The 24,962-nt window shown below is 39.0% G+C and overlaps 1 protein-coding gene across 1 annotated transcript in view; it reads left to right on the top strand.

The window, feature by feature from the left end:
* The window catches only part of LOC107560399 (protein transport protein Sec31A), a 31,782-nt gene that overhangs the window by 3,387 nt on the left and 3,433 nt on the right, over positions 1-24,962 (top strand). The window contains exons 4-33 of the mRNA XM_016244566.1: positions 784-907; positions 1,167-1,365; positions 1,458-1,553; positions 2,342-2,482; positions 4,267-4,409; positions 4,489-4,588; positions 4,669-4,830; positions 4,915-5,067; positions 5,147-5,377; positions 5,469-5,543; positions 5,629-5,676; positions 7,571-7,789; positions 7,917-8,012; positions 8,083-8,193; positions 9,439-9,607; positions 9,723-9,901; positions 11,256-11,351; positions 11,422-11,532; positions 12,778-12,946; positions 13,062-13,175; positions 13,456-13,601; positions 14,700-14,873; positions 16,163-16,330; positions 16,419-16,514; positions 20,145-20,238; positions 21,960-22,307; positions 23,439-23,474; positions 24,009-24,067; positions 24,153-24,404; positions 24,502-24,621. Coding sequence (XP_016100052.1) covers positions 784-907; positions 1,167-1,365; positions 1,458-1,553; positions 2,342-2,482; positions 4,267-4,409; positions 4,489-4,588; positions 4,669-4,830; positions 4,915-5,067; positions 5,147-5,377; positions 5,469-5,543; positions 5,629-5,676; positions 7,571-7,789; positions 7,917-8,012; positions 8,083-8,193; positions 9,439-9,607; positions 9,723-9,901; positions 11,256-11,351; positions 11,422-11,532; positions 12,778-12,946; positions 13,062-13,175; positions 13,456-13,601; positions 14,700-14,873; positions 16,163-16,330; positions 16,419-16,514; positions 20,145-20,238; positions 21,960-22,307; positions 23,439-23,474; positions 24,009-24,067; positions 24,153-24,404; positions 24,502-24,621 — 4,229 coding nt within the window. The remainder of the gene's footprint in view (positions 1-783; positions 908-1,166; positions 1,366-1,457; positions 1,554-2,341; positions 2,483-4,266; positions 4,410-4,488; positions 4,589-4,668; positions 4,831-4,914; positions 5,068-5,146; positions 5,378-5,468; positions 5,544-5,628; positions 5,677-7,570; positions 7,790-7,916; positions 8,013-8,082; positions 8,194-9,438; positions 9,608-9,722; positions 9,902-11,255; positions 11,352-11,421; positions 11,533-12,777; positions 12,947-13,061; positions 13,176-13,455; positions 13,602-14,699; positions 14,874-16,162; positions 16,331-16,418; positions 16,515-20,144; positions 20,239-21,959; positions 22,308-23,438; positions 23,475-24,008; positions 24,068-24,152; positions 24,405-24,501; positions 24,622-24,962) is intronic.

Genomic DNA, 24,962 nt, shown 5'->3' with positions numbered 1-24,962 from the left:
CTCTCGAATTGGCAATATTTGAGAAAAGGGTTTAGTGATTTCTAATTATTGGGGGGACTAGCCCCCCTCAATGTCTACGGGGGTTATCGCCCTGATTAGTCATGAAAATATGTTGTGGCACTATCGTGCAGTCAGTAATGATATGACGTTAGTTAGCAAATATTAGCGTTTTTTTGCAAACATTTCTTTGAGTAACATGACCATAAATATGAACTCACTATTGACTGTAACATAAAACAAATGATTACTTTTCGTTAAAATCTTTATTAATGCCAAAAATGCTTACATTTATGTGTCTTTTTGTTCGCTCGGGCAGCCATGTTGCCCCTGAAGCCGGTTTATGCTGAGATAATTCATACCCCTTCGTTTGAAGGGCTGTCTGGCCCTTCCCCTTACCCCTACCCCTCCAACCAAAAGAGAATTGAGACACCCCTACCCCTTCACGTGAACTCGCAAAACTGAGGGGTAGGGGAAAGGGGAAGGGCTAAGGGGTAGAATTGGGATTGGGCTTTAGTCTTTGTAATGGCACGCACTGTATAAAGATCCTAGATCCCATAATCTTCACAGCTCACAACTTTCAAACCTGAATTATGTAGTTTTTGCCTACTGAACGTTTTTTCAGAAAGCTGTTTTGTATGTTGTTGTTGTTAATTAACAGTACAATACATTGAACTCCCTGTACGTCAGTCACTCACAGCCTCGTTTTCATTTCCGTTAAATATGGCGCTAGCCTGACTGACGTCTGTTTGGTCTAATGTGTCTCATTGATGAATGTGTGTTCAGGTACGTCGGCCCAGCAGCTCGATGCCACCTTCAGCACCAATGCGTCTCTGGAGATCTTTGAGCTGGATCTGTCGGATCCCACTTTAGCCATGAAGTCATGCGGCTCTTTCTCCTCTCCACACAGGTACTGCGTTTTGCTCACATTATGTGCTAATGATTTACAATAATCTCATCCAAGTGACCACCAAACAAATGCCAGCATTGATAACAGCACTTTGTTTCTTTAACTTTCAGTGCAGATGTTTTCTTTAGCTTTCTGATGCATTATTAATATAAACCATTTAGTGTTGCAATTTCTATTACAGTTCTATTACAGGGTCTTATGCTCTCATCTTGTACTTGGTGAGTGTTTATTTTCAGTAACCTTTCTGTTCTGTATCTAGATACCACAAACTAGTCTGGGGTGCACATGGCATTGAAGACCAGAGTTTGCCATCAGGTGTCCTCATCGCCGGAGGAGAGAACGGCAACATCATCCTCTATGACGCCTCCAAAATCATTGCTGGAGACAGTGAAGTGATCATTTCCCAGAGCGAGAAACACACGGGACCAGTAAGAGCTCTCGACGTCAACTCGTTTCAGGTGATTACCCGAACCAAGTTCTTATTCTATGGTCAGTTTGTGCAAGAATTGTTATTTTTTCCGTGACGGTGACAGTTGTTTTTTTTCTTTAGACAAACCTTGTGGCCTCTGGGGGAAATGAATCAGAAATCTACATTTGGGATTTGAACAACTTGAGCTCCCCAATGACGCCAGGACCCAAAACTCAGGTACAGATCTCATGTGCACTCCTTCATGGGTTCTAGTTTTGTTCTTCCTTTCTGATAAACATTGGGCAGATGCATCATCCTTGCAATAGTGTTTTCATGGGAATGCATCGCTGTACTATTGCTTGTAGTTGTGGCTCTCAAAAAAGCATGGCACAAGATCATTTAAAATAAGATAAAACAAGCATTAAATAAGCTCAAATTTAACTAAAAATCAAGATATTTCATATTTAAATTCACACCTTCAGCAACTTATTTTTTCTTTGAAGAACCAGGGTTCATACGCCTTGGAAAACCAAGATATATGGTGAAGCCTGGTTTCAAAAGTGATTATTAGATATGGAAAAGTAAATCAAAGTAAATTAATGAAATCTTAAAACTGGGCTCTAAAATATTGTATCGGGTAGAAATTGTGAGTAAGAAATATTTCCATAAATCCTCATCCAATAAATCACAAACGACTGGAATTGGTTAAAGGAGTTGTATCCCTGAAGAACATTTAGCTCTTAAAACTTCTGGAATTCTGAAACTTACTTCAGTTACTTATTTTAATGAATGGACAGGGAATATCGAATATTGTCTGAATATTTTGAATATTGTTTTGAACGATGGGGGTCCTCAGAGGCAAAAAGGTTGAGAGCAAATGTGCTTTTCGAAGCAATCAGATTTTTGCCTGGTGGATGGAAAGCCTGCTCAAAAGACTTGCATAGAAAAGAGAGCCCACGTATATCTATGGGCTGGACTCTCCAGTCTCCACCTCTGTCTGGTCTTGATTTTGTTGTTGCTTTTAGCCCCTAGAGGACATCAGCTGCGTTGCGTGGAACAGACAGGTGCAGCACATCCTGGCCTCGGCCAGTCCCAGCGGAAAAGCTTCGGTCTGGGATCTGAGAAAGAACGACCTGATCATCAAAGTCAGCGATCACAGCAACAGGGTCTGTTTCAGTTATTCCTCTTTGCCTTGATTTTACTAAACTTTTCCTAATAATAAAATAATTTGGAGTACTTCACTAATGACAAAGTATCATGTTATTACTAGGGCTGTTGAGTTAATGTGTACATTTAATTAATTAGTTACGAAGAAATAACTAGCAGCAGAAAAAAGAATTATTAATGCAGTTAATGCACCCGCCCCAGACTTACATGGGTCATCTTACATTTCATACAGTTGATTGGCGGCACAATATTGTCTGTTTTAGCTCTGTTTTCAACAAAAATATTACCAAAAAAATGTGTCTCTGAGCAGCACACAGAGGTGATTATTATTAATGCAGTTAATGCACCCGCCCCAGACTTACATGGGTCATCTTACATTTCATACAGTTGATTGGCGGCACAATATTGTCTGTTTTAGCTGTTTTCAACAAAAATATTACCAAAAAAATGTGTCTCTGAGCAGCACACAGAGGTGATTGGTTTCTGAATTAATCTGTGTTTTGAATGAATCGGGTGAACCAATGACCCATTCATACAGAGAGCCAGTTACTTCATTCCTGAATGAATCAGCTGTTCGAATGAATCGAATGAATGAATGACTCAATGATTTACACATTAAGACATTTACCGCCACCTACTGGGAGTTTTAGCTTCTTATTTAGAGCTTCATTTCATAAAAAAAACGGTATATTTCATAATTAATAATTTAAAAAAACTATTAAAGGGATAATTCACCCCAAATAAAAATTCTGTCATCATTTACTCACCAGCATGTTGTTGCAAACCTCCGACTTTTTTTTTTTTTTCAAAACATAAAAGCAGATATTGAGGAATGTTGGTGATCAAACTGTTTAGGTTGCCACTGACTTTCACAGTATAAAAAAAAATACTGAGACATTTCTCAAGTTATCTTTTATGTTCCACAGTTAATGCCATTGTAGCCTTAAAGTTCTCATTTAACCCAATAATGGGTAATTTCTTTATTTGCAATTAACATCATTTACTCACCAGCATGTTGTTGCAAACCTCCGACTTTTTTTTTTTTTTCAAAACATAAAAGCAGATATTGAGGAATGTTGGTGATCAAACTGTTTAGGTTGCCACTGACTTTCACAGTATAAAAAAAATACTGAGACATTTCTCAAGTTATCTTTTATGTTCCACAGTTAATGCCATTGTAGCCTTAAAGTTCTCATTTAACCCAATAATGGGTAATTTCTTTATTTGCAATTAATTAGGTTAATTAATCACCACATTGTGTAATTAATTAGATTTTTTTTTAAATGTAATCGCTTGACAGCCCTAGTTGCCATAGTACTGCTAGGATATGCTTGTGTATTGAGGTAGATTGTGGTCCTATGTCGTTATTACTGTCTGATACCGAGTACCATGTTAGTGTCCATGATGCGTGTGATTTTGATGGAGTTTGTGTTGTGGTTCAGATGCATTGCTCACAGTATAAAAAAAATACTGAGACATTTCTCAAGTTATCTTTTATGTTCCACAGTTAATGCCATTGTAGCCTTAAAGTTCTCATTTAACCCAATAATGGGTAATTTCTTTATTTGCAATTAATTAGGTTAATTAATCACCACATTGTGTAATTAATTAGATTTTTTTCTAAATGTAATCGCTTGACAGCCCTAGTTGCCATAGTACTGCTAGGATATGCTTGTGTATTGAGGTAGATTGTGGTCCTATGTCGTTATTACTGTCTGATACCGAGTACCATGTTAGTGTCCATGATGCGTGTGATTTTGATGGAGTTTGTGTTGTGGTTCAGATGCATTGTTCTGGTCTGGCCTGGAACCCGGAGGTGGCCACTCAGCTGGTTCTGGCGTCTGAAGATGACCGAATGCCCGTCATCCAAATGTGGGACCTGCGCTTTGCCACCTCCCCTCTCAAAGTGCTGGAGAGCCACACAAGGTAGATATAAACATCAGCAGATGCTCCTACCCTCCTTGAGTGTTTCTATGTCCTCATCTTTCGCTGTGTGTGCTTTCAGAGGTGTCTTGGCCATAGCCTGGAGTGAAGCTGATCCAGAGCTGCTCCTGAGCTGTGGGAAAGATAACCGGATCCTGTGCTGGAACCCCAACACGGCTGAGGTGAGAGCTTAGTCCTTTGAAGAACACTGAGGTGCCACCAAAAGTTTATGGGGTGTAACATGTGATGTCTTCTCAATCAGGTCCTGTATGAGCTGCCTACCAGTACTCAGTGGTGTTTTGACATCCAGTGGTGCCCCAGAAACCCAGCTGTGCTGTCTGCTGCTGCCTTTGATGGCAATATCAGCATCTACTCCATCATGGGAGGAAGCAATGACGACGCCATTACTTTACAGGCCGAACAGGTACAACTGAACTCTCAATACAAGCTAACTTGCTCATGAGCTTGATCTTTTCACAGTTGCTCCTGATGTTCTTTGGCTCAACAGTTAAGTAGTTCATTTGGAAATATGGATCCTTTTGGTACGGGCAAGACGCTGCCGCCTTTACAGCTGCCTCAGACCGCTCCGTCCCAGAGCACCATCACGCCTCTCAAGAAACCCCCCAAATGGATCCGAAGACCAGTTGGAGCGTCTTTCGCTGTCAGTGGCCACAGATCTAATAAGACACCTTAAAAATGGTGTGCTTGTTTCTAATCCGCTTTTGTCTTTTTGTGAGCAGTTTGGTGGAAAACTGGTCACTTTGGACAACATCAAGCCAGCGGCCCAGCAGCCCCAGCAGACTGCTGCCCATGTGGTTCATATCAGTCAGGTTGTGACAGAAACAGATTTCCTTGATCGATCGAACCAACTTCAGGCGACGCTCACTGCAGGAAATTTCCTTGAGTACTGCCAAAACAAGACTGAAGCTGCTCAGAGTGAATTTGAGAAGACCATCTGGTCTTTTCTGAAGGTGGGACACTAGAGTAGTTTATAAGCTGTCGTACTTGTATTATTTAGCCAAATCTTTATTGAAGTTGTAACCAATAGATTTATGTGCTCAGGTGAACTTTGAAGAAGATGCACGAGGGAAATATCTGGAGCTTTTGGGATACAAGAAGGAAGAGCTCGCCCTAAAGGTATTTCTGTGTGTTCACAGTGTGGAAATCTGATTCTTTGTGTCTTCGAGTATAGGACCTGATTAGTTTTGCTTGTGGTTTTCAGATTGCATCAGCGTTAGAAAAGAACTGCGAATCTGATGAGGCCGATGTGGTAAGTGCACCAGTCATTGTGTTTTAGCTAACGGTTAAACCTTTCTGTTTTGGACTCGTTCAGGTAACCTCTGCATTCAGTTTTAGCCTGTTTGACTTTGCACTGGGTTTTTGAGAACCAAACATGAAGATACTTGCTTGGTTCTAATGCTTTAATTCATTATAGAAAACAAGACCGCAACACAAACTGTTTTGCTTCCCTCCAAGGAAGGGGAAGTCAAAGGAAACTTCCTCTTTTTGAGGAGACGATACTTGCCCAGTAAAAACTTTCAGCGGCTCAACTCTTTTTCTAATCAATAAACCAAACAAAGTGGAATAAATAGTTCGAAATCAACCCTTGAATTCTTTAATTGTATTCTTTCAGTGCATGATTGGCCAATTCCTGGCAAATGCAGTTTTTTTCTTCTAAGACACTCATTGTAGAAGCCTGGAAACTTGTAAAGAGCATTATGTCTCCTGGCAAACTGATAAAAGCTTGCTCCCTGACCCCTAGCAGGTGTTTAATAGCCAGCCAGCCAGCCAATCAGAAACAGTCATTTTAGCCGACCCTTAGTCAAAGGAAACTTCCTCTTTTTGAGGAGACGATACTTGCCCAGTAAAAACTTTCAGCGGCTCAACTCTTTTTCTAATCAATAAACCAAACAAAGTGGAATAAATAGTTCGAAATCAAGCCTTGAATTCTTTAATTGTATTCTTTCAGTGCATGATTGGCCAATTCCTGGCAAATGCATTTTTTTTCTTCTAAGACACTCATTGTAGAAGCCTGGAAACTTGTAAAGAGCATTATGTCTCCTGGCAAACTGATAAAAGCTTGCTCCCTGACCCCTAGCAGGTGTTTAATAGCCAGCCAGCCAGCCAATCAGAAACAGTCATTTTAGCCGACCCTTGCCATTTTTATTTGCACTATAAGAATTACATAATTATAAGACCTATAATATAAGCATGTGCTTGAAAAGTGTATGAATAATGTGACTTGCAGTGTTTCACCAAACGTCAAAGAGAATCTGCCGCCTCTGTAGATAAGTGCTGTTTGCTGATGTGAAGGGTGTAAATTAGATGATGGACCTCTATTATTATCCTACCAGTGGAGACGACAGGAGAATCGATCTGTATGGCCGAAGAAGCTCAGAAAGCAGAAAGTTTGACAGACAAAACGAGCAGAAACCACATTACTGCATGCAACAAGGTGGAAAGATTTAATTATGGAGAAAATCCTGAGTAGTGATGGCCAAGTTGCTTCTTTTTTGTTGGACATGTAAGGGAATTGTGTAGACCACTCACTGTAATTGGTATAATTTGCATAAAACTCAGAGATGACCATGCTGAATCACGTCCATAAATGGCACTGCAGTGGCTGACACAATTGTGGTATCTGTACTTAAAGTACATGGAAAAACAGCAATGCTAATGGCCAGTAGTGCCACTCCATATACACAGAGCATGCAGACTGCATGGCACCATCACGTCTCCTTTGGGGCACCAAATGGCCATTTGTATCAAGGGTGAGACACTCGGTGTGGATTTTTCGCATAGATATCAGCACCCTGATAATGCTACGTAAAGAACTACTGAATGCACCTTTGACAACACTGTAGCTGTGTCTCATTTGTCGGCTGAATATACGTCATGCTTGTTTCAGAAAAGCAGTAATTTACAGTAATTGCATCTCACAAGGAATAAAGCCGCAATTTCTATAGACAATGCAATGGTTGTAATATGACAAAAACATTCATATAGAAATATGTAAACCAGTGACAGGTTGCAATGCAGTACAAGTATTCGAGAGATTTCCTTTTTATGTCAATGTACTTTATTGGCTTTTCATGTTAACGTCACTTCTATGCATACATTTTGTTTGCTTGCATTCCATCTTATCCTGACTGTGGTGTGTGAAGCTTTCACTCATACCTCACCATCATCCCACTCCTGCTCCCGTGTCGAACCCTGTGCCTGACCCTGTTTCTAAGCCTCAATTAGTCCTTGAATCTGAAGCCATTGCTGTGCCGGCTCAGCCTCAGCTCGAGCCAAAATATGCAAGTCCTCCAAAGCTTGATCAAAACCTTCAGTCTGTGAATGAACCTTTGCATGAGCCCACAATTATCCTCTTCCTTCATGTGCACCACCAGTTGAGCTTCAACATTCTGTGCCAGTCAATTACCAAGCATCTGGCGCAGTGTTGCACTGCCGTTACTAGCTGGACCTCTTGAATCTGTACAAGAACCTACCATTGATTTACAACAGCCAGAATCTGATGTGATGCCACCTTGTGGCTCTCAGCTGCCGGCTGCTCTTGGCCTTTCTTCGGATATCTTGCCTCCAATAAAAAACCACGAGCTGGCAAGCTCCAGTTGACGTCAAACCACCTGCACTAGAATCTGATTTGACGACACAGCATCCTGTTTCTGAGACTGATCTTCTGAAAGCCAGTGATTTCCGGCCTGTGCTAGATGTTGAGGAGGTTTCTGCTAGTGGTGACCCAAATAAATCCAGGGCTGAAGAGGAGACGCCCGCGGAGGAGGTACCTTCAACCTGCCCAGCGATGCTGCTAGAGCCTCCCGTTGCTGCATCCCTGTGTGATAGAATTACTCTGTAACTGTGTATAATATCATTGGAATTTAGTTAATTCAACTGGACAAGACAGAGGGAGAAACAAACTACCCTCTGAAATCACATGCAGGAATGCTGGCATGGTAGCTTTTTTTTGTGGTCGATTTTTGAGTGTTGCGACTAACCTCAACCAAGCCTTGAAACATAGAACGTGTTTTCTTGTGGTAAAATGCATGCACCTTTTCTGCCACCTTGGGAATTGGCATGCACATGGAGAACCAGCATGATTTTATTAAACCATCTGCTAGTTGACTAACATGTAGTCATTTGGGCATTGTAAGATCGTTATGTTCTTGTTGATATCCCATTGCTCCACATAGGTGGTCATTAGCAAAAAAACACTTTTTTTATTATTTTTTTTATTAGCTTTACAAGTTTTTTTTTAATCATTAGCTTGTTTACACATTTCTTGCAGTCTATTATTGAAAGAAAGGAATGGTGTTTAAATGGACTAAATGTTTGTAGAAGTCCTGCATATGTTTAATTAAAAAAACCTTCGTGATCAGAATGTCTTAACTCAATCTTCCGGTGGAACAACAGTCTCTGATGATGCATTTAAGCAGTTGGGAAACTTGGCGAAATAGAAATAAATGCACTTCTGCGCATCTCAGAGACTTTTTGCTTGGTTTTACAACACATGAACATCATGCATTTTATTAATAGTTTGAAACACCAGAATAGAGGCATTTTAGTTGTGTTTTTGAGAAATTATGGACACCCTGGTGAACGTTTCGTAACTGAAGCAAGAAAAAATATAATGACAACCAACAGGCCTATTTAAATGTAATATTTTGTGTTGTGGGTTGGGATACATATGAATAGTGATTTAAAAAGGTGGTCGAAAGTACTGTATTTTTAGGTAATAATTGAAAAAATACCATGTAAATAAGATTGAAAGCAATTCAATCCGATCTTAATCCAAGTAATTTGTTACTCTGATTATTAGTGTACTTACTGTTTTTGAATGTTTTCAAGTAGGCAGTTTATTAGTCTTTTTTTTGTGTGTGTGTTCAAAACACTTTGGTTTTGCTTTTTTGTTTTGTTTTTTGCTTTTAAAATGACATTCAAAATTTTTAGAGTTGTGTGGAATGTCAAGTGTTGTCAAACAATGCGAATGCGTTTCACTGTCATTTACATGTATTTTTTTCTTATCGAGGTCGAGAAGAAAAGCCCTGCAGAAGAGGAAACCGAGCCGCCTGCCACCGAGACGTCTGACCTAGATGAGGTTCCTTTTGAAGATGAAGAACCTGCTGTTGAGGAGACGTCCAACACAGAAGTGACTCCAGCTCCTGCGTCAGACGCCATTAACCTCAAAGTTAGCCAGGGCAAGTTTCTGACTGATCTAACCTAAGTTGATTGATCAAATAAAATTGGGAGTCAAATTCTTCTAAAGGAACTTGAATTTTGTACTAATGATTCCATGCTTGCTTTTTGCTTCAGATATTGATGGGCTGATCACACAAGCTCTGCTGACTGGCGATTACGAAGCTGCTGTTAACCTCTGTCTGCATGATAACCGAATGGCTGACGGCATCATCCTGGCTATTGCTGGAGGTCCCGAGCTTCTGGCAAAGACTCAGAAGAAATACTTCACCAAAACACAGAGCAAAATCTCCAAGGTGAGGTCATGCAGTACCACAGTAGACATGCTTCTAATGTCTTCTGTTAGAGGAGTTATTACAAATGAGAGATCTGTCCTTCTCATATGTTTTTTTCCTTTCTTTGGACCCGACTAAGAACCAATCCCATTTCCTTTTATATAGTTATAGATTTAATCAAATATTTATGCATATGTCCAAAACACATGGAATGCTTTGGTTTAATAATGATGTTCAATTTTCAATTCAGTCTCTCAGATGTGTTTTGAGTGTTTTAAGTGCTGCTGAAGGAACTTCAGAACATTACTGCATGCAACAAGGTGGAAAGATTTAATTATGGAGAAAATCCTGAGTAGTGATGGCCAAGTTGCTTCTTTTTTGTTGGACATGTAAGGGAATTGTGTAGACCACTCACTGTAATTGGTATAATTTGCATAAAACTCAGAGATGACCATGCTGAATCACGTCCATAAATGGCACTGCAGTGGCTGACACAATTGTGGTATCTGTACTTAAAGTACATGGAAAAACAGCAATGCTAATGGCCAGTAGTGCCACTCCATATACACAGAGCATGCAGACTGCATGGCACCATCACGTCTCCTTTGGGGCACCAAATGGCCATTTGTATCAAGGGTGAGACACTCGGTGTGGATTTTTCGCATAGATATCAGCACCCTGATAATGCTACGTAAAGAACTACTGAATGCACCTTTGACAACACTGTAGCTGTGTCTCATTTGTCGGCTGAATATACGTCATGCTTGTTTCAGAAAAGCAGTAATTTACAGTAATTGCATCTCACAAGGAATAAAGCCGCAATTTCTATAGACAATGCAATGGTTGTAATATGACAAAAACATTCATATAGAAATATGTAAACCAGTGACAGGTTGCAATGCAGTACAAGTATTCGAGAGATTTCCTTTTTATGTCAATGTACTTTATTGGCTTTTCATGTTAACGTCACTTCTATGCATACATTTTGTTTGCTTGCATTCCATCTTATCCTGACTGTGGTGTGTGAAGCTTTCACTCATACCTCACCATCATCCCACTCCTGCTCCCGTGTCGAACCCTGTGCCTGACCCTGTTTCTAAGCCTCAATTAGTCCTTGAATCTGAAGCCATTGCTGTGCCGGCTCAGCCTCAGCTCGAGCCAAAATATGCAAGTCCTCCAAAGCTTGATCAAAACCTTCAGTCTGTGAATGAACCTTTGCATGAGCCCACAATTATCCTCTTCCTTCATGTGCACCACCAGTTGAGCTTCAACATTCTGTGCCAGTCAATTACCAAGCATCTGGCGCAGTGTTGCACTGCCGTTACTAGCTGGACCTCTTGAATCTGTACAAGAACCTACCATTGATTTACAACAGCCAGAATCTGATGTGATGCCACCTTGTGGCTCTCAGCTGCCGGCTGCTCTTGGCCTTTCTTCGGATATCTTGCCTCCAATAAAAAACCACGAGCTGGCAAGCTCCAGTTGACGTCAAACCACCTGCACTAGAATCTGATTTGACGACACAGCATCCTGTTTCTGAGACTGATCTTCTGAAAGCCAGTGATTTCCGGCCTGTGCTAGATGTTGAGGAGGTTTCTGCTAGTGGTGACCCAAATAAATCCAGGGCTGAAGAGGAGACGCCCGCGGAGGAGGTACCTTCAACCTGCCCAGCGATGCTGCTAGAGCCTCCCGTTGCTGCATCCCTGTGTGATAGAATTACTCTGTAACTGTGTATAATATCATTGGAATTTAGTTAATTCAACTGGACAAGACAGAGGGAGAAACAAACTACCCTCTGAAATCACATGCAGGAATGCTGGCATGGTAGCTTTTTTTTGTGGTCGATTTTTGAGTGTTGCGACTAACCTCAACCAAGCCTTGAAACATAGAACGTGTTTTCTTGTGGTAAAATGCATGCACCTTTTCTGCCACCTTGGGAATTGGCATGCACATGGAGAACCAGCATGATTTTATTAAACCATCTGCTAGTTGACTAACATGTAGTCATTTGGGCATTGTAAGATCGTTATGTTCTTGTTGATATCCCATTGCTCCACATAGGTGGTCATTAGCAAAAAAACACTTTTTTTATTATTTTTTTTATTAGCTTTACAAGTTTTTTTTTAATCATTAGCTTGTTTACACATTTCTTGCAGTCTATTATTGAAAGAAAGGAATGGTGTTTAAATGGACTAAATGTTTGTAGAAGTCCTGCATATGTTTAATTAAAAAAACCTTCGTGATCAGAATGTCTTAACTCAATCTTCCGGTGGAACAACAGTCTCTGATGATGCATTTAAGCAGTTGGGAAACTTGGCGAAATAGAAATAAATGCACTTCTGCGCATCTCAGAGACTTTTTGCTTGGTTTTACAACACATGAACATCATGCATTTTATTAATAGTTTGAAACACCAGAATAGAGGCATTTTAGTTGTGTTTTTGAGAAATTATGGACACCCTGGTGAACGTTTCGTAACTGAAGCAAGAAAAAATATAATGACAACCAACAGGCCTATTTAAATGTAATATTTTGTGTTGTGGGTTGGGATACATATGAATAGTGATTTAAAAAGGTGGTCGAAAGTACTGTATTTTTAGGTAATAATTGAAAAAATACCATGTAAATAAGATTGAAAGCAATTCAATCCGATCTTAATCCAAGTAATTTGTTACTCTGATTATTAGTGTACTTACTGTTTTTGAATGTTTTCAAGTAGGCAGTTTATTAGTCTTTTTTTTGTGTGTGTGTTCAAAACACTTTGGTTTTGCTTTTTTGTTTTGTTTTTTGCTTTTAAAATGACATTCAAAATTTTTAGAGTTGTGTGGAATGTCAAGTGTTGTCAAACAATGCGAATGCGTTTCACTGTCATTTACATGTATTTTTTTCTTATCGAGGTCGAGAAGAAAAGCCCTGCAGAAGAGGAAACCGAGCCGCCTGCCACCGAGACGTCTGACCTAGATGAGGTTCCTTTTGAAGATGAAGAACCTGCTGTTGAGGAGACGTCCAACACAGAAGTGACTCCAGCTCCTGCGTCAGACGCCATTAACCTCAAAGTTAGCCAGGGCAAGTTTCTGACTGATCTAACCTAAGTTGATTGATCAAATAAAATTGGGAGTCAAATTCTTCTAAAGGAACTTGAATTTTGTACTAATGATTCCATGCTTGCTTTTTGCTTCAGATATTGATGGGCTGATCACACAAGCTCTGCTGACTGGCGATTACGAAGCTGCTGTTAACCTCTGTCTGCATGATAACCGAATGGCTGACGGCATCATCCTGGCTATTGCTGGAGGTCATAATAGCTGATGTATTAGAACACAAGGTTACACGGGTCGAAAACAATAACTCTTTTATTTTATTGTATTATATATATATTAGGCCATTTCAGAGCAAATACATTAATATCTGATTAGATATATTGAATGTTGTCAAAAGTTTGAAAAAATATTACAATATACATTTTTGCTTGCTAGGTTGTCCAGCCCTGTTTTTGATTACTCCACAAATGTTTTCAAGGGTAGTTATGTGCGTGAACGTTTGATTGAATGTGAACGTTGGGTTCTTTGGTGCAGGTCTGCTGGGCTCCAGGCTGGATGCTACTGAGGACACGGCGCTGCAGGCTCAGGCCTGTCTCTGCTACATCTGCGCAGGCACAGTAGAGCAGCTGGTGGCCTACTGGGCCAAAGCTCAGGACTCCAGCAGCCCGCTGGCACTGCAGGTGAGACGGGAACCAGCAGCCCACTGCTCCAAGACTGCAGGCCATCCTGTTTTCCAGCAAGACCTGTTTTTATTGAGCTTGCTTGTGATTTAGTGTTTTTGCGTGTGTGTGAACTAGGGCTGTCAAAAAAAATCCGAATTTAAAATAAAAATCCACTCAATTTAAGGTGTGCGTCAGGCAGCGTTATCTTACGAGATGCGATGACGATGTAAGTGTACGTACTGCTACGTTGTTCATTCAAAGTATTGCGGGAAAAAGAGAACAATCAATGCGGAGATGATGTTGCTTACGTCAATACCGAAACCAAAGTGTTCACACAGAGCGCATATTTATCACATTTTCTAGAGGGACGTCTATCAGCGTTGCACTCGCGTCTCGCACAAGAGAGCCGCATGTTTAGAAAGCCATGTAAAAATGAAATTGATGTAAACTACTTTTTGGTGGGTTTTCCCCATCCCACTGTATCTCAAGTTTTTAAATGAAGAAAGTACTCTTTGTGATGTTTATTTTTTCGGTCCTTTGTTATTAAACTATACATACATGCATGATGCCGTTTTCTTTCTAATTGTTTAAGCAATTAAGTTTAATTATAATAAGATATATAAACATTATGCACTTTTTTTCAAAGATAGTAGTGGGTTTTCCCCATCCCACTGTATCTCAAGTTTTTAAATGAAGAAAGTACTCTTTGTGATGTTTATTTTTTCGGTCCTTTGTTATTAAACTATACATACATGCATGATGCCGTTTTCTTTCTAATTGTTTAAGCAATTAAGTTTAAGCAAATTATATAAGATATATAAACATTATGCACTTTTTTTCAAAGATAGTCTTGTTATTTTATTATGCTTTGAAGAAACGTGCATAATATTTTGCTCGATGTGCTCTCTTGTGGCTTCAGGAGAGAAGCCAAAAGCTTTTTTCCCCCCTAACTGAAATCATGTATTTTAAATTCTAATATAATTCGAATATTGATCATATTTGAGTACAAAATTCAATTTTAGTTTTTCAGCCATTTTGACAGCCCTAGCGTGAACACAGTATGAAGTCTGAAGAAGTGTGCTGTTTTAACTGTGCTGTTGTCATGTGTGTTTGTAGGAGCTGGTTGAGAAGGTGGTGGTTCTGCAGAGAGCTGTGCTGAGGGCTCAGGGGGGTGTTTCTCCTGATATGGGTGCACTGCTGGCAGTGAAGATGAATCAGTACGCCAGTCTGCTGGCATCACAGGGCAGCTTACAGACGGCCATATCTTACCTGCCCACCAACACTCAGCAGGTGACCATTGCGCCTTAAGTTGTGTAGATGGTCACACAAGAGAAATCTTCCCTGATATTGAACTACTATTGCTTTTGCTAATAATTTGTGTAATTATTTCCTACAGAACTCTATATCAAATTATAATGACTCTAATTACACCTGGTGTTGTTTTTCTCAATAGTGGTCAGCACTAAAAACAGAGTAAACGTGGTCTAAAATGATCTGATTGCACATGTGACTGCATTTGTAGGGCAAATACTAATGCGTCCTGGATAGCAAGGCAATGCACATCTTGCATAACATGCAGTTATTTTGCTAAAACAAGGATTTTGACCTTTGCTGGTTGGGTCAGTGTTGTTATTGTTAACTAAAATTATTAGAAAATGTGTTTTGTTCATTTAGATAAAACTAAAATAAAACCTAAATATTAGATGAAAAATAATATTTATGAAGTGCTGCCTTGGTAACTAACTGAAATAAAGTAAGTTGAAGTTGAAGTACTAAAATTACTCAAAAAACAAAAACTAATAAAAATATAAAAGCACGTAAAAATAACAAAGTTAAACTGAAATTAAAAATTAAAATGTAAAATAAAAGGTAATTTAAAATATAAATAAATATTACAGTAGTATATAAATAATAGTAAAATGCGTTGGGTATATATTCAGAATCACAATCCATTATAAAATGAATCCGCGATGCTAGATTTGAATGTGCTTTTAAGAGACCATTAAGTTTCCTGAAGAATTATTTTTTGGAGTAGGTTTGCGATCTTAGTTCTGCAACTCAATTATGAGAGCTGTAAGATATAGATATAGATTCAGAAAGTTTGATTCATTTCCATGAATCAGTTCAAATTGACCGCTTCAGTTAATCTACTTAACTCATCTATTGGTATGCATCAAAAATGATTCAATGCGTGCCATTTTGGGCTGAAAATTTTAAACAGTTTAAATGGTAAAATATTAAAACTTCATAATTACAGTTATGTAAGTTATTATTAATTAAAGCCCTGTTTTTAATTAATAATAACTTAGTTATGTAAGTTATTATTAATTAAAAACAGGGCTTTTGGAGTACTCGACATGCATTTTGCGCTATTAATGTTTAATAACTAATTAACCTGTTAATTAGTTATTAAATTTAATGACAACCATGATCAGAATTCCTGAAATTATTGAAAATCAGCTGTCAAATAGAGTTGAATAGAGTCTCTCATGTGCTATGGGCACTGTTTGTTGCTATTTGCTATTTTAGTTGTGTTTCTAGGTTTTAATGTCAGCTCGGATGGTTTTTGTTTTGTGTAGGTTGCTGTGCAGCAGTTGCGTGATCGTCTGAGCAGAGCTCTGGGTCAGCAGCAGCATGCAGTGACTGGGATGCAGGACATGCGCCAGACGCTTCCCGCCGCTGCACCAGTGCAGACATACACACAACCTCCACAGGTCCCCGCTGCACCTCCTCAGTATTACCAGCAGGTACCAGAGACACTCACACCCGGCGGCTGCATTGTTTGACTCACCAGCGGCCGATACCAGCGTGTGTTTGTGTTTGTGTTGTGTTCAGGGTAGATCCGCCTCTACTGTCACGTCCTGGAGTAACCAAACCCCTACAGCTCTGCCCAGTGTCCCTCACCCGCTGGTGCCTGCCGCTGACCCGCAGGTACAGACCCATAGAGCTGCTCACACTGACAGATGCTAACCGCATGAGCAAAACCACAGGCCTGCTGAGTCTCTAAACTAGTGGTCGACCGATATATGGGACGATATTTGCCATTTTTCAAATATCGGTATCGGCCGATAAGTTTTTCTGTTTGGCCGATGCGTTCGAGCCGGGACTTATATTTTGACGGCACTGAGCAGCAGCTCCTGAACACACGGTGCTCACGTTCTCCCTCTTGTTCGCTGTCGTCGTTAACAGTTCTGTCTAAATACGGATAGAAGTCTGACTAATAATCAGATAGAACTGTTAAACAAAGGAATTCAAATGTATACAAAAAGTATTATAACGATTGTTTTTATATTATTAGTAATAGAAAGGCAAAAATTATAATACTTTCTCATTTGCCGTCAGCATTCAGCAAATACGCATTTATATAATTTAAACAAATCTTTGAATGACTAATGAAAATGTAATTTCACAAACCTTGCAAACTTAGTCAGATCCAGTTGTGAGATCTTGTGACGTGTGCATGTGACCTTTATGATCGCGTGTTCTCTGCGCGACTTTCGGTCCGTGCAAATCGAATGCTTTAAACATTAAATTTGTGATTTCAAATTATGCTGTGCTTTATGCATTTGCCCACTGTCATATTCATGTAATTTGCACTGTGTGCTGTATGAAAATGAGTGTTACCTTGGCTTTATTTGAAAATCCCAATGTGAATGCTGTTCTTTTCAACTTTCTAAATCCTGAAAATAGTATCACAGGTTATAAAAAAAAATATGAAGCAGCACAACTGTTTTCAACACTGATAATAAATCAGCATATTAGTATGATTTCTGAAGGATCATGTTACACTGAAGACTGGAGTAATGATGCTGAAAATATAGCTTTGCATCAAATTATACTTTAAAGCATATTAAAAAATGTTTAATTAAAATATATATTTAAATTGCAATAGTTACTCACAATATTACTATTTTTCTGTATTTTTGATCAAGTAAATGGTTTCTATGGTTCTATGCTTTAGAGTTAGAGTAAAAAAACATGTAGTTCTATTCTAATATCAGAATGGGCTGATTCCAATAAATTCCAGTAATTTTTAGAAGAATTTAAAGAGCATTAATAAGTATTATTTGTATTATCGAACTCCTTTTTCATCAGTCCAGAGTTTGCAGGGGGAGGAGGCTTCTCTTCATTCATTCAATGCAGATGTTTGTTTTGTCACACAAATAATCTGTTTCTTTCATATCCTCTCTTTTTTACGTTATTAGCATCTAATGTTGAGTTTCACCTATTTAATCCGTATTTTCCGGCAAAATTAGTCCCACCGGGTCAAACTTGCATTGTAAAGAGAGAGAGAATCAGTGTCGCATCAGTGTATAAATCACAGAAATAATGTAAAATGATCAACATCTACAAACATTATAAACACTAAACATATATTTTTCATCCTGTTCTGTTCTGAATGCTGTTAAGTTGAAAGGATTTGTTGTAGAGTGAGGGAATCTAAAATACAAATATAAATGATAGTGGCGTTCATTATAAACAACATTTCTTATAAACCTCAAGCCAAAACGAATTTATTTCAAGCAAAACTGAATCTCAAATGCAGTAAACAAATAAACTTCTCGTTTTCCTCTCTCATTCCACACAAATCCAGATGTGTGCTTGATCTTAATGTTAACATTATATAATGTTATAATCAGAAGATTAAAAAAAAACACATCTTATATTCCGTAAAATACGGTACGACTGAATGTGCATCTGCCAGCAGTCTCACTCGCTACTGCGGTATGATGTTACTCCAGTGTTTATGGATCTAATAAATCTCTTCTGTTCCGCTGACGCAGTGCAGTTGTGTGAGGATTACAATATGACACACACCGCTTCCAACTTTTAAAGGTGACATATCATGAAAATCTGACTTTTCCAGGTTGTAAGTGCTATAATCAGGTCCCCGGTACATCTACCAACCAAGGAAACGTGTAAAAGATTAACCCAGTAACTTTGATTTGGTAAGCCTTTTTTTGCAAGCGTCTTATTTCGCTCCCCTAGTGACGTGGTAAAGGGATCTCATTATAATATTACTGCCCCTTAATCTGTAAGATTCCACCCACGGCGCCGTTATTGTGTTTTTGCAAGCAACAACGGTGAACTAGTTCTAATGGCATGGCGAATGTTTGAGCTAAACATGCTAACTGTTCTGTGTTTGTCTGCACAGACAGACGAGCACAGAACACTGTTTAGAGTCCCAGCCTCAGAGGAGACGACAGAGCAGTGCATTTATTGATTTATTTACTGTATATTAATGCTGCCACACAGATCTAAAATAAACAAGCGATTTATTTCCCAGCTGTTTACCTTCACAGACATAACCCAGTTTTTTGTAACTCGTGTGTGTTTTTAACGTAAACTTGTGTGTGTGAATGAGAACTTAGTTTAGTACTCACATGCTGTGACAGCCGCTTTCTGTGCGTGTGCTTCAGATGTGTGCGCTCAGAAAACCCTATATCAGAAGTTTAAACTCGTATGGTTTAAAACGCATGATTTCAGCGCGATAAGCATGATAATCAGAACCAAAACAGATGTTTTAGCAGGTACGAGCTGTAACGGCGCAGCTCTATTCTAGAAAAGGGGGCGGGGAGCTGTAGCTCATTTGCATTTAAAGAGACGGACACGAAAAACGGCGTGTTTCTGCTTCCATTTTCAAAATGTTATAATAAATGATCTGTGGAGTATTTTGAGCTGAAACTTCACAGACACATTCTGGGGACACCAGAGACTTATTACATATTGTGAAAAGGGGCATAATATGTCTCCTTTAAATACCAGACTGACCTGCATGCTTGTCTTTTGTCCTAAACTGCAGTGCATTTCATTAGCAGCTGGACGGATTCTCAAGTGGTGTTGACAATCATTTTAAAATCCTTCACATCTGTTTTCATGATTGTTGAAGATATGCTGAAGCTGTATTGTTTTTTACTTTATAAAGCCAGAGATGTCAAGAGTGTCCTGTTTTGACTAAGTTGATGGGTTGTAACGTTAGATTTTCGATATATTGAACGTCTGTGTATCAGAATCAACGTATAAAATATGCCTTGTGTAAAATTCATGACAAAAGGCACTAGTTCTTTGGGTTCTTTATGTAAATACTGTGGGTGATGTGTGATATTTAGCTGGCAGATGCAGTGTAATGTAAAGAGTAACATGCTATCTGATAACACGGTTTAATACTACTAGATTGTACTGTATATACACTGTCATTCGAAAGTTTTAGGGTCAGCTATTTTATTTAGTCAGAAATGAACTGTCAGAAGTGACAGCAAAGAGATTTGTGTAGGAAGGATGGTAAGATTCACCGATTTGCATCGGCATATAATTGTATCGCACTGCATCGGTATCTGCTTCATATCTTTAATGTATCGTATCGTTGGCTGTGCATCGAGATGCGTATCGCCTCGGTTACGGAGACGCACATCCCTTTAGTGAGTATAATAACATTATATATAAAAAGATGTCATTTTGCACATCTCTAGTGTTGGTGGCAGGCTGGATCACGCTTCTTCCTCTCAACACGTAACATGTCAGAAGTCAGTCTAAACAGGTTTCTGTCTCTTCTGTCCTCAGGTGGAGTCCACAGCTCCAGCCTTTGGCCTTCAGTCTCCAGTGAGTGCGTCCGTTCCTGCCTCCGCTGCGTTCATGTTCTCCCAGCAGTACCAGAGTAAGTGTGCAATCACAGAAATCATGACTGCATTCCTCATTCTTACCACTAAACTTTAGAAAACTCTCACTAAATGAGCTTAAAGGTCATACTACAATGTTTTCTCCTATCCCAGCTACATACATGCAAAATGCAATAACTACAAATGTGATCCTGGAGCACAAAAGCAGTCTTAAGTCGCTGGGGTATATTAGTAGCAATAGCCAAAAATATATTGAATGGGTCAAAATTATCGATTTTTCTTTTATGCCAAAAAATCATTAGGATATTAAGTAAAGATCATGTTCCATGAAGATATTTTGTAAATTCCCTACCGTAAATATATCAAAACTTAATTTTTGATTAGTAATATGCATTGCTAAGAACTTCATTTGAACAACTTTAAAGGCGATTTTTTTTGCACCCTCAGATTCTCAAATCTGAGAATTCCCCATAAAAAATAAAAAAAAATTTTACATAAAAAAATAAATCAAACTTACACTCCTCCTCATATCACTTTTATGCAGAAAAGAGCTCCGTTTATGATTCTTGTCTCGTCACATTCAATTGCTAATTACATTAAATTAATCATGTAAATGATTTAGGCTTTTTTCAATTCAAAATGGTGAAATCTGACCAAGTTGAATTGCTAGATATTATTGGGAAGATTGTGAAAGCCTTCAGTGTGCCGCGGTGATGCAGTTGGTCTTTGAACGCAGTCTCTGAATTGGGACTCGGCTATTGACCAATGGCTGACCACTGACTTGCTGGCTGTGTCTGAAATTGCATACTGAGTAGGTACTACTTTTTAATGAGCAGTTACTTTATACTCATTAAAAAAGTACATTCTATATAGTTCTCGGTAAAAAAACTAGTGGTGCAGAAATGACAGACTTCACCTACAAAGATTAAACGTAAGCAATGCATGAATTTTTGTATGGATGCTGGCTGCTGTAAAATCTTTGCATGAACTTTTGCATGCTCGGTATGTATTGAGATGTGTGTTAAAGGGATAGTTCACCCAAAAATGAAAATTACCTCTTAATTTACTCACCCTCAAGCCATCCTAGGTGTATATGACTTTCTTCTTTCAGACGAATCCAGTCGGAGTTATATTAAAAATATTCTGGCTCTTCCAAGCTTTATAATGGCAGTGAATGGGTGTTTTTGTCAGTAGTCCAAAAGAAGTCCAATGAAGTGCATCCATCCGTAATAAAAAGAGCCTCACACGGCTCCGAGGGGTGAATAAAGGCCTCCTGTAGCGAATCACTGCGTTTATGTAAGAAACATATTTATATTTAATGTTATAACCACTTTTCTGTAGCTTGCACTAACTGTCATAAGGATGACGTAGTACATGTGTAGCGTAAGGTTCGGTGAGAATATGCTAGTCTCGCGAGAACCGACGTTTGTTTACAGGAGCAAAGGAAAACCAGTCTCCTCTTGGCTTATATCGAAATCCGTTATAAAGCTTGGAAGAGCCAGGACATTTTTTTAATATAACTCCGATTGTATTCGTCTGAAAGAAGAAAGTCATATACACCTAGGATGGCTTGAGGGTGAGTAAATGATGGGGTAATTTTCATTTTTGGGTGAACTATCCCTTTTAACGGTTAAAGATCATTTCACTAAAGCTGTTTATTAATATATGCACACTCATAACTGTGGCTGTAATGTGAAATGACTCTGTAAATGACTAACTGCACTAACTGCCTGTTGTCTCCTCTCCTCATGATCTTCAGACTATCCTCAGGTTCAGCAGTTCATGCCTGCCGCCGGGACTCCTGGCATCTATCAGCCTCTTCAGTACTCTTCGTCTCTGGCCTCTCCTCTTCCTCCTCCACCCTCTGCTGCTGCTGTCTATCCTCCACAGTTCATGCACCCTGCCTCCTCTCAGCCAGCAGCTCCTCCTGTGATTTCTGGGCCTCCTCAGGGAGGTCAGCCTTTCTCTCCTCCTCCTCCTCTCTCTTCTGGCATGTCTTTCCAGCACGGTGGGCCGGGGTCGCCCACGGCTTATCTTCCTCCTCCGGTCGCCAGAGCTCCAGGTATTCAGACTGAACCCGCACTGTTTCCATTCTCCCAGAGAACAGGTCTGCACTCAGCACCAGATCTGAGACATATAAGCTGTAACTGATGAAATTCATCAAGTGTTTCATATATATATTGGAGACACACTACTGGTCAAAAGCCCTTTCTGCTCACCAAACAAAAAAACAGTAATGTTGTGAAATATTATTACAATTTAAAACAACTGTTTTCTATGTGAATATATTGTAAAATGTAATTTATTCCTGTGATCAAAGCTGTATTCTCAGCATCATTACTCCAGTCTTCAGTGTCACATGATCTTCAGAAATCAGTATAATATGCTGATTTGGTTCTTATTATCAATGGTAAAAACATTCTTTGGTGAATAGAATTTTGTTTTGGGGAGGGGGGGGACTTTGGAAGTTTTTTTCATTTATTGGAAACTTTGGAAAAACAACATTTATTGGAACATATATTAAAAACCATAAATCTTTCAAACAATATTATATTTTTTTTAAACTTACCTCAAGCTTTTGAATGGTAATGTATCACAGTTTCCACAAACATATGAAGCTGTTTTCAGCACTGATAATAATCAGAAATGTTTCTTGAGCAGCAGATCAGCATATTAGAATGATTTCTGAAGATCATGTGACACTGAAGACTGGAGGAATGATGCTGAAAATACAGCTGCGCATCACAGCAATAAATTACATTTAACATATATTACAATAGAAAACAGTTATTTTAAATTGTAGTAATATTTCACAATGTTGCTGTTTTTTATTTATATATATATATATATAGCCTTGGTGAGTATAAGAAACTTCTTTAAAAAAACATTTTGCTGTTTTTTATTTATATATATATATATATATATAGCCTTGGTGAGTATAAGAAACTTCTTTAAAAAAACATAAAAAATCTTAAATCTTTCAAACTTTTGACATATAGATTCTTGCTCATTATAGCATTTGTTAAAGGTAGGCTTGAAAAGACGAAAAGGTGATTAAAAGTGGTGATCAGTTGAGTTGAACACACGGTTAAAAATGATTACCAGTGGTGAACCTGTGCTGTTTATTACACGAGTTACATACATATATTCTAAAATCTAAGTCATCATCTAAAATCTTCATGTTGCTTAATAAATGTTGATGGACACGTCATGCGTCCGCTATCTTATATATTTGCAGGAGGATTAAATCAAGACTCGGCCTGGTCTATGGAAGGTGAATTTATGAAGGGAGTTATAACAATCTAACATAGAGGACTGTAATTGTCCATCTCGGATTATTAATAAATAATTGCACAAATCAGTAAGATTCACTAGAATTTTGCAGTGGTTATTTTGTTTTTCTGAAGTACTTCTAAAATGCATAATCACTCATTTAGATATACAATGATCAAGTATTGGCTGAAAAATAGATTCAAGGGCATAAGCGATCATTTTGCTCTGCATTTGCATGGTAAGCATGATAAACGTCACATTATGCTTGTAAATTTTAAAATGGTGTATTTTGTTAGCTGTCCAATATAATTTATTGTTTTCTTGAGTCCAATGGTGCATGCAGAACAAATCTTTAAGTGTCGAGTCCTGCAATTGTTGCGATTTAGAACCTATTCCAATCCGTATGATGTAATGTTCAATAACAGCTTAAACTGACGTCCGCCTTGCATTACCCTCTCAGAGGTCCAGCAGGTCGGACCGTGCAGCTCCACCAATTGAAATCCAAAATGAGATGCTCTCTTCTGTTCCTCTGCAGGACCTCAGAACGGCTGGAACGATCCTCCCGCACTCAACAGAGCTCCCAAAAAGAAGAAGGTGAGATTGAAGATCGGCTGCTTGCTCCTAATCTACGTGGATTAGGCTTGATTTCCTGATTTCATCCCGTGTTTTTCGTCTCCAGGTTCCAGAAAACTTCACTCCACCAGCCCCCATTACAGCACCCATCATGACCCCTCTAGGAGACCCTCAGGTACCTGCTGTCCAAACCATGCAGACCCTTCAGCTGCAACAACAGGGTCCAGATCAGCCTGTGGGCCCAGCCACCTTCAGCCCCATCCAGCAGCAGCCACTGGGACCCCTGGGCAGAAACCCCAGCATGCCTCAGGGCAACATGGAAGGGGCGCCTGGAGCACCAATTGGAGACGTCATAAAGGTATTGGTTTATGTACAATAATAAAAAAAAAACTTTAATGCTAGGTGTTTGTTGGAGGCATGTTAGTGGTTTTACTCTGTTCTGTGGTCTCTCTCAGCCACTTCAGTCCATACCGTCTGAGAAGATCACCAAAAAGCCAATCCCTGAGGAGCACATGGTTCTGAAGACCACTTTTGAGGGACTGATCCAGAAATGCTTGGCTGCTGCTTCAGACCCGGTTTGTTTACAGTGAAATGACACTAATTAAAGCAATCGCATATTTCATTATTTCTTGCTCTCCCAAAGCTACAAAAAACAGATGTGTGTGTCAGAAATGATTATTGGGGATTGGAAGCAGATAGCATTGTCTTTACTTGTTTCCATTTCAAATAGTAAACTATTGACAGGCTTCAAAAGTGCTAATGAGTTATCCTTTTTGTATTGTATTGATGTGATGCCTGGTTTTACAAAATACATTCTTCAGTTCTGTATTTAGAATCTTTAGTGAGAATGCCGTTTATAAAAAGCACACCAGTAAAAAAAAAAAAAAAAAATATATATATATATATTTATTTATTT

This window comes from Sinocyclocheilus grahami, unplaced genomic scaffold, assembly GCF_001515645.1.
Source record: "Sinocyclocheilus grahami isolate Dianchi unplaced genomic scaffold, SAMN03320097.WGS_v1.1 scaffold725.1, whole genome shotgun sequence".
Taxonomy (NCBI): Eukaryota; Metazoa; Chordata; class Actinopteri; order Cypriniformes; family Cyprinidae; genus Sinocyclocheilus; species Sinocyclocheilus grahami.
Note: the sequence above shows the minus strand (reverse complement) of the source record. Positions and strands in the feature narration are given on the sequence as shown.